The 18,480-nt window shown below is 47.1% G+C and overlaps 2 protein-coding genes across 2 annotated transcripts in view; both read left to right on the top strand.

Annotated features, from left to right (window-relative positions):
* LOC123771310 (uncharacterized protein DKFZp434B061) overlaps positions 1-8,926 on the top strand; it is a 71,312-nt gene extending 62,386 nt beyond the window's left edge. Inside the window, exon 3 of the mRNA XM_069305203.1 lies at positions 7,597-8,926. Coding sequence (XP_069161304.1) covers positions 7,597-8,925 — 1,329 coding nt within the window. The 3' untranslated portion in view covers position 8,926. The remainder of the gene's footprint in view (positions 1-7,596) is intronic.
* Positions 3,902-4,354, top strand: LOC123771375 (uncharacterized). The gene has a single exon (XM_045763883.2). It carries the CDS (start codon positions 3,902-3,904, stop codon positions 4,352-4,354), a length of 453 nt encoding a protein of 150 aa, XP_045619839.2.
* Positions 8,927-18,480: the final 9,554 nt, after the last annotated feature.

The following is an 18,480-nucleotide window of genomic DNA, read 5'->3' as shown; positions in this document are numbered from 1 at the left end:
CTTATCAGAAGCAGCAACAAAATTCTCCCCCGAGACTGGACAAGACACTCTACACCTCTAAGATGTCTCAGCAGGAAATAACTCAATAATATTGTTCCCACATTCACCAAAGAAACCCATTACAAAACACGACATAATATTCTGAAGAAAAAATAAAATACTTCTAAAAATTAAACATTTAACCAGTTCCCGTCGTTATTAATTACACGATAATTACTCACAAGAGAATATTAATAACAGTGTCAGTAATTTCCCAGAGGACCCGCCGCCGCTCAGAGGAGCCGGACAGCCACTAATGTTAAGAATTGTTTACGGTTTTAATAATTTATAAAAAGGAGCTAGCAAGCGAGCCTCTCGCCCCGGGCAGTGTCCGCTCCTCACAACACGGGCTGGGAATGTGTAGTGGAATTGTTATATTTATATTTATATATTTTAGCTGGTTGGTGTCGTTATAGTTCACAGGTAACTATGTGTTCATCACCTGTATGTTGGAGATATTTATTTGGTTATTAATGTCTTAAGAAACGGCAAATGTTATGTCTCACCCAGTGAGCCCAATAGACTCACACCTCATACTGTGGGGGCCCACTAGACTCTCACCTCATACTGTGGGGCCCACTAGACTCTCACCTCATACTGTGGGGCCCACTAGACTCACACCTCATACTGTGGGGGCCCACTAGACTCACACCTCACACTGTGGGGCCCACTAGACTCACACCTCATACTGGGGGCCCACTAGACTCACACCTCACACTGTGGGGCCTACTAGACTCACACCTCACACTGTGGGGGACAACTAGACTCACCTCACACTGTGGGGGACCACCAGACTCACACCTCACACTGTGGGACCACCAGACTCACACCTCACTGTGGGAGCACCAGACTCACACCTCACACCGTGGGACCACCAGACTCACACCTCACACTGTGGGACCACCAGACTCACACCTCACACCGTGGGACCACCAGACTCACACCTCACACCGTAGGACCACCAGACTCACACCTCACACTGTGGGACCACCAGACTCACACCTCACACTGTGGGGCCACCAGACTAACACCTCACACTGTGGGGCCTACTAGACTCACACCTCACACTGTAGGACCACCAGACTCACACCTCACACCGTGGGACCACCAGACTCACACCTCACACTGTGGGACCACCAGACTCACACTGTGGGACCCACCAGACTCACACCTCACACCGTGGGACCACCAGACTCACACCGTGGGACCACCAGACTCACACCTCACACCGTGGGACCACCAAACTCACACCTCACACCGTGGGACCACCAGACTCACACCTCACACCGTGGGACCACCAGACTCACACTGTGGGATCCACCAGACTCACACTTCACACCGTGGGACCACCAGACTCACACCTCACACCGTGGGACCACCAGACTCACACCTCACACCGTAGGACCACCAGACTCACACCTCACACTGTGGGACCACCAGACTCACACTGTGGGACCCACCAGACTCACACCTCACACCGTGGGACCACCAGACTCACACTGTGGGACCACCAGACTCACACCTCACACCGTGGGACCACCAGACTCACACCTCACACCGTGGGACCACCAAACTCACACCTTACACCGTGGGACCACCAGACTCACACCTCACACCGTGGGACCACCAGACTCACACTGTGGGATCCACCAGACTCACACCTCACACCGTGGGACCACCAGACTCACACCTCACACTGTGGGACCACCAGACTCACATCTCACACTGTGGGACTCACACCTCACACCGTGGGACCACCAGACTCACAACTCATTATAATACAAGAAGATCATATGTTCACAAGTATTTTAATTCGTGTACCTATTCCAGTTATATTTTACACTGGCAAAAAAATATTCTTCCAATATCAGTAAACAAACAATATTTGTTAACCCAAAAGTAAGTGAAATGTGGCGGGAGATGAGCGTAGAGTTGTGTTGGTTCTTGGACATAGTGTAAACATCTGGTAATTAGCTGCTCCTGGAGCTGTACAGGCTACGGTGTGTGTACAGTAGCTCATTCTCTGCTAATTACAACTTTAGGTGAAGGGTCACGGTGAATAACACACTCTTCCTGCAAGATCTTCCTTGTCTCCCTTCTCCTGCTCCTCCCAACTCCCCAAGGTCAAGGGCCTCGTAGCCTTCTGGTATAATTTCGGCTCTAAAGTCATACTCGTTCCTCATGCGTAATACAGAGAGAAGTTTAATATTTGTATATAAATTTCCATTACTATGAATGGGGCTATGTGTTATTTTAGTTTTAATATAATGTGCATTTAAAAGCCAAACAAGAAGCCAAAGATTGAGGAAAGATGTGCAGGTTCGTAAGTGCTTGCGTAACTGCTTCGTGAATCCGGCCCCCCGTGGTGCCCTAGGGTGAGTCTGAGTGGCTCCTGAACACAGTCTGAAACACCAGGGTGAGGTGGAGCTTTCACACACTAATATATTTCTTACACCCCAACAGGGCTGTTCGGAGTTAGTTCGTCGGCAGTAGTTAGGTGACTGGAGAGAATTGGTGCGTCGATGAACGACTGGGACTGACTACTGACGGCCCCAGCGTCAGTGTGGAGTAAGATCACACCACACCATGCTTCAGTGATCACCTGGGGGCCAGAGTGTGGAGTAAGATCACCCACTCCATGCGTCAGTGATCACCTGGGGGCCAGGGTGTGGAGTAAGATCACCCACACCATGCTTCAGTCATCACCTGGGGGCCAGGGTGTGGAGTAAGATCACCCACACCATGCTTCAGTGATCACCTGGGGGCCAGAGTGTGGAGTAAGATCACCCACACCATGCTTCAGTGATCACCTGGGGGCCAGGGTGTGGAGTACGATCACCCACACCATGCGTCAGTCATCACCTGGGGGCCAGGGTGTGGAGTAAGATCACCCACACCATGCTTCAGTGATCACCTGGGGGCCAGAGTGTGGAGTAAGATCACCCACACCATGCTTCAGTGATCACCTGGGGGCCAGAGTGTGGAGTAAGATCACCCACACCATGCTTCAGTGATCACCTGGGGGCCAGAGTGTAGAGTAAGATCACCCACACCATGCTTCAGTGATCACCTGGGGGCCAGGAGTGTGGAGTAAGATCACCCACACCATGCTTCAGTGATCACCTGGGGGCCAGGAGTGTGGAGTAAGATCACCCACACCATGCTTCAGTGATCACCTGGGGGCCAGAGTGTGGAGTAAGATCACCCACTCCATGCGTCAGTGATCACCTGGGGGCCAGAGTGTGGAGTAAGATCACCCACACCATGCTTCAGTGATCACCTGGGGGCCAGGAGTGTGGAGTAAGATCACCCATACTTACTTCGTGGTGGGTGTGGATGATTTCCTTCGTGTGTTATATAAAGTTATCGGGACTGTTATCATGACATACAATGTTACCGCGTCTCTCTTATAGTGTTATCGTGACTAGTATAATGATATCGGGACTTCGTATAATGTTGCAGACGATGAGTCACTATAATGTAGCCAAAATGTCCCCACCATGGCAGGACTCCACCAAGAGTCCCCACCATGGCAGGACTCCACCAAGAGTCCCCACCATGGCAGAAGGACTCCACCAAGAGTCCCCACCATGGCAGGAGGACTCCACCAAGAGTCCCCACCATGGCAGGACTCCACCAAGAGTCCCCACCATAGCAGGACTCCACCAAGAGTCCCCACCATGGCAGGAGGACTCCACCAAGAGTCCCCACCATGGCAGGACTCCACCAAGAGTCCCCGCCATGGCAGAAGGACTCCACCAAGAGTCCCACCATGGCAGGAGGACTCCACCAAGAGTCCCCACCATGGCAGGACTCCACCAAGAGTCCCCACCATAGCAGGACTCCACCAAGAGTCCCCACCATGGCAGGAGGACTCCACCAAGAGTCCCCACCATGGCAGGACTCCACCAAGAGTCCCCACCATAGCAGGACTCCACCAAGAGTCCCACCATGGCAGGAGGACTCCACCAAGAGTCCCCACCATGGCAGGAATCCACCAAGAGTCCCCACCATAGCAGGACTCCACCAAGAGTCCCCACCATGGCAGGAGGACTCCACCAAGAGTCCCCACCATGGCAGGAATCCACCAAGAGTCCCCACCATAGCAGGACTCCACCAAGAGTCCCCACCATGGCAGGAGGACTCCACCAAGAGTCCCCACCATGGCAGGACTCCACCAAGAGTCCCCACCATAGCAGGACTCCACCAAGAGTCCCCACCATGGCAGGACTCCACCAAGAGTCCCCACCATAGCAGGACTCCACCAAGAGTCCCCACCATGGCAGGAGGACTCCACCAAGAGTCCCCACCATAGCAGGACTCCACCAAGAGTCCCCACCATGGCAGGAGGACTCCACCAAGAGTCCCCACCATGGCAGGACTCCACCAAGAGTCCCCACCATGGCAGGAGGACTCCACCAAGAGTCCCCACCATGGCAGGACTCACCGTCACGTCACTACAGCTCGGAGAAAAAATATATTACCACCGCAGCGAATATTATTTTTGTCGCGAGCAAGAAGGTTCAAATGAGCAGATGTCAACCATGTCGAAATTTTGTATTTAGAATTTGATTAATTGTGGCATAAATTTGCAGGAAAGGCAACTTCTAATGTTCATATTTGGAAATTAATTTTTACGAACTTTATTTAAATAAAATTTCTTCGAAAATTTTATGTTCAGAAATTCAAAGTTATCCTCATGATTAGAGGATACAGTGTCCCCTGAATACTGTATACTAGAGATGAGAGGTACAGTGTCATCTGCGGTAGTCAGAACCAGGCAACGGGAGTACAGTGTAGTCAGTACCAACCTATAGGACTACAGTGTCCCTATAGGACTACAGTGTACTATGGGTACACTGTTACCTGTGGTAGTCAGTACTATGGGTACACTGTTACCTGTGGTAGTCAGGGTACCGTGACTTTTATGCTCAGCTTTTCTGGTGATGATCCTGGTGACTGTGTGTAGTGATGATGGCCGCTGGTGGTGATCCTGGTGACTGTGTGTAGTGATGATGGCCGCTGGTGGTGATCCTGGTGACTGTGTAGTGATGATGGCCGCTGGTGGTGATCCTGGTGACTGTGTGTAGTGATGATGGCCGCTGGTGGTGATCCTGGTGACTGTGTGTAGTGATGATGGCCGCTGGTGGTGATCCTGGTGACTGGTGTAGTGATGATGGCCGCTGGTGGTGATCCTGGTGACTGGTGTAGTGATGATGGCCGCTGGTGATGATCCTGGTGACTGTGTGTAGTGATGATGGCCGCTGGTGGTGATCCTGGTGACTGTGTGTAGTGATGATGGCCGCTGGTGATGATCCTGGTGACTGTGTGTAGTGATGATGGCCGCTGGTGGTGATCCTGGTGACTGGTGTAGTGATGATGGCCGCTGGTGGTGATCCTGGTGACTGTGTGTAGTGATGATGGCCGCTGGTGGTGATCCTGGTGACTGGTGTAGTGATGATGGCCGCTGGTGATGATCGTGGATGTAGTGAACATGTGCCCTGGTCCTACCAACATTCACGCTGCCAATAAACATGACACTGGACTCATCTTCACCCCCCCCCCCCCCCGTCGGTAGTAGAGCTCTTCCTCCTGGAAACGGGGCCCAGGAGGTAGAGCTCGTGCTGCTCCTGCATCTTCACCTGGACACATGTGTCAACAAGTGTCCGGGGTCCGCTGGGGTGCCGGGCGGGCCCTGCATACACCACCTGATTCTCAATTCAGTCAAGTCAAGCGCTTTCTCCTCATGCATATCTTAGCTCTGTCAGCTATTTAATCATCCTATAAATGCTGTTTAGTAAATGTTTTACATATCACGAAAGGAGTAGAACATATTAAAAGACTTTAAACAAGTCTAATATACTACAAACAGTTAAACTGACTGACCCCCAACACACACAAGTCTGAACATAAAAGACTCGACATTTCGCTCCGTCCTGACACAGTATCGGGTGTAATTATCAAGTCCATTACACCACCTGATAATGGTCCCTGAATGGACCGAAACCATTCTGCTAACTCTTTTATTTTCAGATGTGTGGGTTGTATGTCTCATTTCAGCCCCGTTATTGTGACTTACTGTCTGCTGGAAGTGAACAAGCATGTCTACAAGATAGCCTCAAGCACAAACACATAAACGAACGTAATGTTCATCACAGACTAACACAATATGAACAAATAAATATATCACGAGCCAGGAAGGTGCGCAGCTTAGGTCCCTCTTGCACTCTTATGTGTGGCACTCACAAGGTGTTTAATTCTGAAGTGTGTTCACTCGCAAGTGTTCACTCGTGTGTGTTCACTCGCGTGTGTTCACTCGCGTGTGTTCACTCGCGTGTGTTCACTCGCGTGTGGACCATTTACACGGACGTGTGTGTCAACCTGTGTGGCATGACACAAGTGTCGGCGGGTTTGTCATGACAGTGTCAACCTGTGTGGCATTACGATACATTGTGTTCACTTGTTTTACACAAACAGAAATGGCTATCTTATCTTGAGGTTATCTTGAGATGGTTTCGGGGCTTTAGTGTCCCTGCGGCCCGGTCCTCGACCAGGCCTCCACCCCCAGGAAGCAGCCCGTGACAGCCATGGGTGAATTATAGAGGAAGTTTTTAGAGCTATGGGAAAACATCGGAAGCTCTGGAATGAACGAAAGAAAGTTTTCATTCTTAAATGCATTTCTTTCCCCAGTCCCATCACAAATCCTTATCCTGACCCTTCCAAGTGTTATATAGTCGTAATGGCTTGGCGCTTTCTTCTGATACCTCCCTCTTCTCTCTTCTCTCTCTCTCTCTCTCTCTCTCTCTCTCTCTCTCTCTCTCTCTCTCTCTCTCTCTCTCTCTCTCTCTCACTCTCTCTCTCACTCTCTCTCTCACTCTCTCACTCTCTCTCTCACTCTCTCACTCTCTCTTCTCTTTCTCTCTTTCTCTCTTTCTCTCTCTCTCTCACTCTCTCTTTCTCTCTCTCTCTCTCACTCTCTCTTTCTCTCTCTCTCTCTCACTCTCTCTCTCTCTCTCCTCTCTCTCTCTCTCTCACTCTCTCTTTCTCTCTCTCTCTCTCACTCTCTCTTTCTCTCTCTCTCTCTCTCACTCTCTCTCTCTCACTCTCTCTCACTCTCACTCTCTCTCTCTTCTCTCTCTCTCTCTCTCTCTCTCTCTCTCTCCTCTCTCTCTCTCTCTCTCTCACTCTCTCTCACTCTCTCTTTCTCTCTCTCTCTCTCACTCTCTCTCTCTCTCTCACTCTCTCTCTCTCTCTCACTCTCTCTCACTTCTCTCTCTCTCTCTCTCTCTCTCTCTCCTCTCTCTCTCTCTCTCTCTCTCTCTCTCTCTCTCTGAACGAAAGAACAAAAGTTCTTTCGTTCATCTTGAACAAAAGAAGTAAATTTGACAAAACTTCATAATCTTAATTTGGTTCAAATCGGTTGACTGGTTTCATAACTCTTACGTGGTATATGTACACATTTTTAAGTGGAAATGTATTGAATGTTTCTAAGGCATGAGTTTTTGTATATTTCACAACTTACTACAAAGCAAAAATTATAATTATTTTTTTTTTCAGATGCGGCGAACGTCATACTTTCTGCTGGACCAGACTCCCCCGCCGTGTGTGGAGGGTGATGCGCAGCCCGGGGACTCCTTGCTCAGCTCCGAGGAGGAGTCCGACATTCCCACCTGGTCAGCGCTGAGAGCCAAAATCCTGTCTTTTACCCGAGGCCGCAGTAAAAGTCCGACTCTGAAGAGCCCAGGCAGTAGGAGTCCCACATGTCGCAGCCCAACTACAAGAAGTCCGGCCTCCCGCAGCCCAACTAACAGAAGCCCGACTGCTCGGAGCCCAATTGCCTGCAAGAGCAAGAGTCCAGTTAGTAAAAGTCCCACAACACGTTCCCCATCAGCTCGCTCCCCAACCTGCCAGTCACCTAATCGTTCCCCTACTAACAAATCACCACCTCTGAAATCTCCCACACAACGCTGGGCACCTTCTCTGGCACTAAGCAAAAGAGGGTCATTTTCCCGTGGATCTTCACGCGAGTCCCGCGGGTCCCGTGAGTCTCCCACCGGAGTAGCGGACTTCATGGAGGGTCAACCAGCACGTCGCAACTCCGGATCTAAAGTGAAGCGCTGTCTTAAGAAAGCCTTTAGTCTTAGTTTAGGAGAGGACGGGGAGGACACCGGGGAACTTGAGAGTCCCGGCGGTACTCCAGGAGGACGTAAAGTCAAACTTAAAATTCGATCGTCGCCGGTGGATCAAGTCATAGAAATGACACAGTGGGATGAGGAGGAAGAGGAGAAAAACGTCGTCGCAGCTGCAAGACGCCCGCGTAAATCGTCTTATCATGGTTCTACAACTCCCACGTCGCCAGTGGAAGCCCCCAAACGTCACTCCTTCAGTACGGGGTCAGATCGTGCTGGCATCGTAGTAACTAACAATGACTTGGTGTCTTTGTTAGGACCCAGCCATCGCCTCACGCCCCCGGGGCTGCCTCTACCTGAAGATGTACCACCAGCGCCCCCAAGTCTGCCCAATCCTCGTGCCAGAGGGCGCTCTCAGAGCATCGCTGTGTGTTGGGATAATCAACAAAATTCTACAGACGGTGATAAGCCTGAGAGTGATGGGCCTCAAGTTCCCATTACAATCCGAAGAACTGACTGTGATTACATTGCGTTGCCTCTCCTGACCCAGAACACGTCTTTGGAAGCTCCCGAGGAAGAAGACGAAGAAGAAGATAAAGATGGAGATGACCAAGAAAAAAAGCTGTTGTGGGACTCTTCTGGCTCCACCATCGACGCCGGGCTGCTGGGGTCTGTCATCGAGCAGTACCTCAAGACCTCCAAAGAAGATGAGGTCGGGGAAGTCGCCTCCGCCCTCACTGGTTTACAGGTCAAGTGACGCCCGACTCGCCACCACCCATACCAGGTCTCTGCAGTACCGCGACGTGCCTCCGGGTCAGACCAGCCATCACAGGTCTCCTCTCGTCGACCCTCTGGCTCTGACCAGGGTTCATCTTTTTCTAGTCGCTTCTGTGGATCAGAGCAATATTCACAGTCCGCAGCACTTTCACGCCGTTCATCTCTGTCAGATCAACATCTCCAAGTTGCGTCTCAATCACGCCGGTCCTCAGGGACAGATAATTATTTACAGGTCAACTCATTGTCACGTCGTTCTTTTGGGTCAGATCAACATCTCCAGGTCAATTCTTTATCACGCCGTTCCTCTGGATCAGACCAACGTCTCCATGTCAATTCCTTCTCACGCCGTTCTTCTGGGACAGATAATTATCTCCACGTCAAGTCCTTGTCATGTCGTACATTTGGGTCAGACCAACATCTTCAGGTCAATTCCTTATCACGTCGGTCATTTGGGTCAGATCAGCACCTCCAGGCCAATTATTTTTCACGGCGTTCCTCTGGGTCAGAGCAATACCCATACACGCCCTCTTCATCCCGCAGATCCTCTGCATCAGACCAGTACCCATACATTCCCTTATCGCGCAGGTCCTCTGGATCAGACCAGTATCCATATGCTACCTTATCAGGCCGATCCTCAATTTCTGACCAATATCCATATGCTCTCTTGTCACGCCGTTCCTCCGTATCTGACCAATACCAATATGCCCCTTCACTTTCACGCCGTTCTTCAGTGTCGGATCAGTACCAACATGCCACCTCACTATCACGCCGCTCCTCCATATCCGACCAATACCAACAAACCACTTCACTGTCACGCCGTTCCTCCATATCAGACCAGTATCCACTGAGTACTTCACTATCACGCCGCTCATCCGTGTCAGATCAGTACCCTCAGACCATTTCACCATCCCGCCGTTCCTCAGGGTCAGACCAGTACCCTCAAGCCACCTCCTGTTCGCGCAATTCCTCTGGGTCAGACCAGAGTCCACAAGCTACTTTCCTATCAAGACGTTCCTCCTGGTCTGAACAATTCCCTAATTCCAGGTTAGCTCGTTGTCATTCCTGGTCAGGACAAAAACCACAAGTCCCGTTTTTGAGACGCCATGGCTCTTGTTCAGAAATATCCAAGAGACAGAAAGAGACTGCCCATAGAGGCAGTGGACGGGTTTCCACAACATCTAAAGATGGCTCTGTCAACCCTAGCAATAAACCCAAGGAGACACTGACGCCTTTCGACCGTCTCTGGAGACCTCTGTATGCTGTGGATGTTTTCCATCTCATTCCAACTCTCATCAATTGCTTCGTTTACGATGACTCTGGTTGAAAAGCCAGACAAATATTCACATAAAAAAATTATGATGCTTATATTTTGAGCTTAAGAAAAGCGTTAAAATACAAAATGAAATTTGGAGTTTCATTTAATTTTCACACACACACTAAAAGAGGTATCAGGTGGTGCCTTGATCTCTCTCTCTGTCTCTCGCCTGTCTTTCTGTCTTTTTCTCTCTCTTTCTTGTTTAAAACTAAGACTAGTGTTCCTTAGGGCTGACATTGAGGTATGTAGTGAAACTGCAGGTAAGAGCTGTTATACTACCTCAGCTCATCTGAAGCCTGCCCCTAGAGACTCATTTATTTTGCGAGATTATTATTCAAATCATTAGGAATAAAGTATATTTAAATCTACGGAAGAGGATGAGTAGCTGTTGGACAGCAACTAAATCCAACAGCCTGGTTGACCAGTCTAGCAACGAGGAGGGCCTGGTCGAGGACCGGGGTGCGGTGACTAAGCCTCGAAATCATCGCAAGGTAACTGCAAGGTAAGGTATGAGCCGGTAGCCAATTGTGTGTCAGAGCCTTCATGTGATCGGTTGAACTGATCTCCCGTGTACCAACCTGTTGAGTGAGCAAGATTCAGACGTGAGTCAGTCTAGGAATGATTGTTCGGTGATTACCTCAGACTCACACTACACTGCACATATCCCAATATTTCCCCGAATTTAGAACTACATTATCCGTCTCCTGGTGTTGACTGCTTGCCCGTAAAATATTAAATCCCCAACGTTGTGTAACTCGCCATCACACCAAGATATGGCACTCAGCCAAAGCATGTTCAGATGGCAGGATGCCACACTGGAACAAGTCCCTATTTTATACACAGAGAAATCACAGTAATGTGATATATCAATGAGACAATCCACAGTAGCTGTGATGAGGATTCGAATCTATGTGCTGGGTATTCCCAAACGCACGTTCTAGACGACTAGGCTTCGACATGGTCAAAATAACTGCAACCTGGTATTCTGCTGAATTCACGAGGATTCCCGAGAATCCTACTGAATCTGAATCAGGGTTTCTTTTGACCGCGTCATCCCCCTCCGTTTCCAACCGTTGCCGTCGTGAGGGGCCTTGTATGCTGGGCCGTGAAGCTGTTTGGGACAGCTTATCCTCTGTCCTTTTCAAGCCTAATACTCTTGTTGCTGTCCTTACCAGGTTTTCCTGGTAAGCTTTTTCCTCTTCCACATGTTTAATTTTTCCTCCCCCACCTCTTCTCCTTTCGGATTGTTCTCTTCCTGCCGACTTTTTGCCATTCTTGATTGTTCTTTCTGATATCTTCTTCTGTTTTGACGCCGGGTGTTTGGGGAGGGACACTCTCACCTGTAGAACTGTGGTACCCGACGTTGTCGAGCGAAGGGACGCTTTTATTGTCAAACATTGCCTTCGTTACTGAGCCAATCTTGACGAACTGACGGTTCTTAAGGTGACGACTGCGGGGCGTATACCCATGATGCACCCCTGGGAGGGGGGAGGGCCCGTCTTGTCGGGTGTCCAACCCGTTCTCGCACTTTCGTATAGTTAATATTGACATTAAATACATGCATATGTGACATACTAATTTATTGTGAATATTTTAGTTTACCTTGAAAAGCTTCATAGAAAACACCGACCTTACCTAACCTTCTTAGTATGTTAAGATAAGCATCTTATTGCTTCGTAATTACAATTATTACTTAACCTATACCTATAATAGTTTAAGTAATAATTGTAATTACGAAGCAATAAGATGCTTATCTTAACATACTAAGAAGGTTAGGTAAGGTCGGTGTTTTCTATGAAGCTTTTCAAGGTAAACTAAAATATTCACAATAAATTAGTATGTCACATATGCACTTATTTAATAAGTCAATATTGACTGAAGAAAGTGCGAGAACGGGTTGCGGGTGTCCTATCCTCTAATTGTGGCTCCATTGTGGGTATGGCGGCTTATTTGTGGATTAATTTGTTTTCTGTTCGTATTTATGCCTTTTTCTGACCCTCCTTTAAATTAAATTAACTTCTCAGACTCGTGGGACTAGACCCCCGAGTCGGACTGTGCTGGAAGGCTTGGCTCTGTAGCCCCCGCTACATTGGGCCCCGACCACGCAACTTCTCTGACTCCGTGCTTCCCTCCCACCTCTGTGACAGGGTTGAGCACCAAGCCGCCAGTGGTGACAGTTGTGACAACAAGAGACTGAACCTGGCGTGGTTCGGTCTCTGTTGTCACAACTGAACCTTTTACCCTCTCTCTTACCAGGGGTGCTCGGCGCCGTCACCTCCGCACTCGCGTCATTACTTCCCAATCTAATACTTTTCAGGCTTTGTTTGATCCTGCTACGTGGACTATATATTTTGATCTTAGTCATATTGACCCTACTCGTTCTGATGATTTATTCCTCCATAAACACCCTGTTGATTTGGTGGCTACTCTCGTCACTTTTAATCCCTCCCATACTGGTACCCGTGTTGTTGCAGCCTCTTATCAAGAGGCGGCTGACCACCTGGCTTCGCTGTTCTGCATTGGGAAGACCCCTGCTCGGATCTCCAAAAATGCCTGGTTAAATGCCAGACATTGGCACAGTTCTTCTCCCGCACCATGTTGCGACTGGTGACAGGGAACTGAAAAACTGCCACGAGGATATTAAATATATTCTTGAGGCCCAAGGCCATTCTATCCTCCAGATAGATACGTTCACTCGACCCCCCCTAGTATTAGTCGTTATCAGCCTCTCCGCGTTGTGAAGGTCACGTTTGAGAGTACACCCCCTCCCCCCCTCTCTCTCCTCGCCTCTGCAACAGGTGCTGGAGATTTGGGCATGGTCCCTTCCGGTGCACCAGTGCCTCTATGCGCCTTGTGTGGCTCCTCGGGTTATTCTAAGACGGAGTGCTCTTCTTCCCCACCTCACTGCATCAAGCCTATCCTGCCTTCTCCCGCGCATGTGTGCGCTACCAAATTAAGGAAGCCGTCCTCAATTGGAAACATCGTGATGATTTCTTTTCCTCGGGCGTCTCGCCTCAAGAAAGACGACCGTAAGATATTACGGGTGATATTAAGATACCCATCTTATGGCCTATCTGTTCCATGAATATCCAGGTTCGCCCTCTTTCTCTGGCATGTCTTATGCTTGTGTGTTGCGTTCCACTTGTCCTCGCCCTCTCCAACTTTCTCAGTTTCTCAACCGTTTCCAAGCCTTGAATCCTGACACCTCCACCTCTACCTCACCGACTCCTTCGCGATCTGGGCCAGAGGGTCCTCCTCCTCCTGGTTCTCCGTCTGGTCTTTCCTTCCTTCCCGGTCTCCCTTGTCTCCTGTGCCCAAATCACGTCTGAATTTGGCCGTTTGCCAAACGTCATCAAAACCATTAATTTATAGTTTCCTCTCCTAACCTAAGTTAACAGGGGGGGCTCAGTCCGATTGATAAAGATTAAGCCACACACACGAGGTGGCACGGGCATGAATAGTCCGTAAGGGCTCAGTCCCTGAGCCCATTATATAAGTATATATGTGCGCCTCTAACATTTTCCACTACCGCCCACAGGATGGGTATGGGGTGCATAATAAATGAACTAACCAAACTAGCCTAACCGAGTAGGTTAGGAGACACCCTCCTAACCTAACCCCTCCTACGAGGGGCCTCGTAGCCTGGTGGATAGCGCACAGGACTCGTAATTCTGTGGCGCGGGTTCGATTCCCGCACGAGGCAGAAACAAATGGGCAAAGTTTCTTTCACCCTGAATGCCCCTGTTACCTAGCAGTAAATAGGTACCTGGGAGTTAGTCAGCTGTCACGGGCTGCTTCCTGGGGGTGGAGGCCTGGTCGAGGACCGGGCCGCGGGGACACTAAAGCCCCGAAATCATCTCAAGATAACCTCAAGATAACGAGTAAGCCGGAGGACTCCGACAGAAAACGGGACTACGTCATTTTCATGAGGCAATTTCATTTCAAATTACGTCTATTACGTCACACTGGCAAACGAGCGAAAGAGAGACGTAATTTTAAGAGGACGGGTTGAGCGACCATTCCCATCCCAGTATTAGTACAGGGAAATGTATATGAAATTTGCAATATTTAACCTGTAATGGAATTCGTCGTTGTTGAAAGATAAGATACAGTCAAGCTGTTATTGATGTTCTTTGTAAGTCAGTGTTAGTTTTGGTGTTCATAATGTTCCCCTTGAGTTCACAACATCACGGTCATAAATATCCTCTATAGTGGTGATGTTACCTTTCTCAGCATGGTCGCTCTACACTGATGTTGTCTTGTAGTGACACTGGTACTACCACCAGCTGGTTGCTCCTTCTTAATGAACGTCTTGGAGAAAGGAACATAAGTGTGAAATCATCATTCAGGTGTGGACCTCTTTAAGTCACTGAATATACAGTTTTGTTACCATGGTGACCCCGAATCATATGTTACCATGGTGACCCCAAGTCATGTGTTACCATGGTGACCCCGAGTCATATGATAACATAACTCCAAGTCTTATAGTGTCACCACTGTATAATAACACAAGCACAATGTATTCACGTCAACAGCATATTGTAGTATACATAGCCAATTTATTCTGGTCATTTAGAATCTTGCATAAATATATATCTGGCAGAACACAATTTTTGGTTAATAAACGTACCCCGAGGTCGATAATATTTAGTGTTGGATATTTGCGTTTGCAAAAAATAATAACAATATTTTATAGGTGTCTAATAATGTGTGTGTGTGTGTGTGTGTGTGTGTGTGTGTGTGTGTGTGTGTGTGTGTGTGGTAAATTACAAAGAAATAAACATGTAATGAATAACGTGAAAATGTATAACCATGAGGGGAAAATTAAACAAGAAATTACTTGAGTATTCTTGTATTAATCAACACATCTTCAAAAGCAAAATCAATTCAATACAACACTTGAATATATAGGCTGGAAACAGGTGACATGTGAAGTAGGAAAACAATAAAATGTTATTTTGGTTGTAAGTCATATTACTAAGATGACTAATCAATAACACACACACATGTGGAAGGTGACATATGACCTTAAAACCTCATCTTCCCTTTTCCTGCCTATACAAGGGTATACATTTAAATTATTTACATATAGGGTATATTATTTATTTATGTATACTGTATTATTATATATTATATATATATATATATAAAATTGTGTGCGTTTGTCTTTGTGTAATGACATTTTTTCTTTCCTCGGTGTTTTGTACAATCTCGCCTCTCAAGAATTGTATAAGAATTGTTGCTCTTATACATAACAGAATTGTATTTCCCTACATGCTATAGACAGAATGATTAAATTATCAAGGTGCATACAATTGTATATTTTATTTTCCATATTTTGTTTAAAATTTATGTAAAAATTTAACAAAATTCCCATTAATTAATTGTAATGAGTGAACCGAGGGTGACTGCTCCATCCTCAGTTATATGATAATGGAAAAAGCCCCCATTGACCCCCTGGGAAAGGGAGGGTGTCAGGGAGCCACTAAAAGGGGAACTGTCAGGGGAAAAGAGCCAAGCCATTACAACTATATGGCACTGGCAAGGTGTCAGGCTAAGGATATGGGATGGGACGGGGGGGGTAAGGAATGGTCCCCAACCACTTGGACGGTCAGGGATTGAACACCGACCTGCACGAAGCAAAACCGGCGCTCTACCGTCCAGCCCAAGTGGTTGGGAGCCACCGGGCTCACCCAGAAATTGGCATTTCATTACATTCAACATTGGTTTTCTGGTGGGACCCCCCCTTGTGGGACCCCTAAAACTATCTACCCGTGGAGAAAGAAAACAAGGAGACTAACAAGGGAGGGGAGCACTGCAGACATCACAACGAAGAAGAAAACACGGGACATGCACAAGCCAAGGCCGATGGCGAGGAGAAACATTGACAAGATACCTGGCTGCCAGGACCCTGTTCAACTGCTAAAGCCTCCACATCCAAATCCATGTATCAGCCCAAGACATATTAGCATATACAACTGAGAGAGCAGTAAATTTCCAAATGTCATGGGAACGAGGGTTATCCTTTAGTTGGCTAGACCAGCTTAAGGCTGTTCGAATACTAATATCTCCCCGAGATATTAAATCGGGTAAATGCGAATCTTGAAACAGGGAACCATAGAAACAGGTTCAACCTACACGGCATCCACCAAGGCAGAACCAATTGTGGGGAAATTTTATAAAACTCTACTTCTAATTTGAAGGATGCTTCTACTTCTAATTTACTTCTACAATAATTCAAGGACTTAGTCTGTGGGATTTAAACTCCTTTGGAAGTACGCTAACTACAAGTTTCTACTGTAAACAACAGATTAATTAATTAAATAATTAATTAATTAATTAATGAGCACTGATTAATTATTTCCTTATCTTGGCCTAACTTAATTACTTGTTGGTAACAATTGTCTACAGCATAACACTAAATAATAATACAGTAATTAAAGATTTAGGTAATCAAAATATCAAAACTAAAACAACTCTTATTCTTTAAATATTTCAATTGATAGGCTATATATGATCATACTAATAAAATACTTTAAAACGATATGATATATATGATCATACAAGTAAAATATTTCAAATGATAGGCGATATGTGATCAGTACAGTATTAATAATACTATTCTCACATTAAGATTTAATACAAACATTTAATTGGTTTTAAAACTCATTCTGTAAACCATAATCAAGAGAGGGAAATAGTGGCATAAAATCCTATCAGAAATGGTAAATTTAAATACTGTATTGGACTCCGGGTGCCCGAGTCTGCTTCTGTATTGTCCAGGCTCAATTGGCTCACCTTTGAGCTAGGCACAATTTGTGTCTTGATGAACTGTGATGACTATGAGGCATCGTGGCCGGCTGCTAAGTAAATCTCTAGTATTTCATTGGACACTTATTTTATATTGCAATTCACAATTCAGTATGATCTTAAGACAACTTAAGCATATTGTGATTCCAAGTGATGATCAGAAGTGTCCATTAATGGAGGATCACATGCAAGTTTTTTTTCTTGTGAGGGAATCGAGTCTTCCCTCCTACTGGAGTGGGGGAGGGGATGCCGATTAGTTACATTTTATTATCAACATTTAAACAAATATATTCTAATCTGGCTAATACCTAAATACCTGAATTAGGATATATTTTAGAAACAATATTATATCAATGAATCATACTCACAAGAGTAGAAGTTAAGTGGATACATTTAAAGTTAGTTGTCATGACGTTTAAATGACATCATGGTTGGGTAGACTAGCTAGTGGTTGCCATGGGAAGGTTCATGCCCTGTGGACTATAAATAATCTATTGTCTAATGGAATGGTGAATATTTCCCACACCAGTGGATCAAACCGATACGAGCCAGATGTCCTCCATGGCTGCATCAAAAGGGATGAACCATGAATGGTCAGTGCAAACCACAAGCAGAACCATCTTCCCGTGACAAGTACAGTAATTGTGATGTCAAGATGAAGAACAACTCTTAGTGCAACAGCCTGGGAATCAGATCCACCCAAGAATCTTGACCAATAGCAGCAGTCAAAGTCTTCACTTAACACCTGCAACAGAAAAGAATCCTTCCAAGGAGGTTTGGAGGGTCGGGAAAAAGGAGGGTTGAAAAGGCAAATGTCCTTAAACTCCAGTGGGGCCTAAAGACTCAGCTGCCTCTGCCATCAAAGTGGATGGGACCACCTTAAAGAATGCAGAGCTACACCCCGAGCAAAACTTGACCTGGCTCAGATGCTTAGGAGCCAGAACCAGGAAGCAGAGGGAGGGGGGGTCAGAAGCAGGATGAACCACACCCACAGAGGAAGGAAGAGAAGATACAGACTTGGTTCAGATCAAGGTCACCAACTCCTCAAATTCCAGGTCCTTAAACACCATATGGGCTATCTGCGGGGCATCTGGACGATCAATATGCCGCAAATGCTGAACCCTAAGAAAACGGCAGCTGCCTGGAAAGGTTCCAAACTCAAAGCTGAATTAGGGCCGAGACTCAGTGAGACCAAACCTCAAAAGACTCGGGATCATAGGTGTCGCCGATACAGCAGGCAGCATGGAGGAGGCAGATAGAATCATTGTCAGGTAGTAAAAACGATGAATGCCCTTCATGCTTGCACTCGGTGAGTGAAAGCTCATCAGGCCAATCCATAACAGATTATGTCAAAGACCCCACAAGGGATTAATTAGGATCTGAAGGTAGCTAACCAAATAGAAATCCCAA

The sequence above is a fragment of the Procambarus clarkii genome, chromosome 54 (genome assembly GCF_040958095.1).
Source record: "Procambarus clarkii isolate CNS0578487 chromosome 54, FALCON_Pclarkii_2.0, whole genome shotgun sequence".
NCBI lineage: Eukaryota > Metazoa > Arthropoda > Malacostraca > Decapoda > Cambaridae > Procambarus > Procambarus clarkii.
This window is presented reverse-complemented; position numbering and strand designations above follow the sequence as displayed.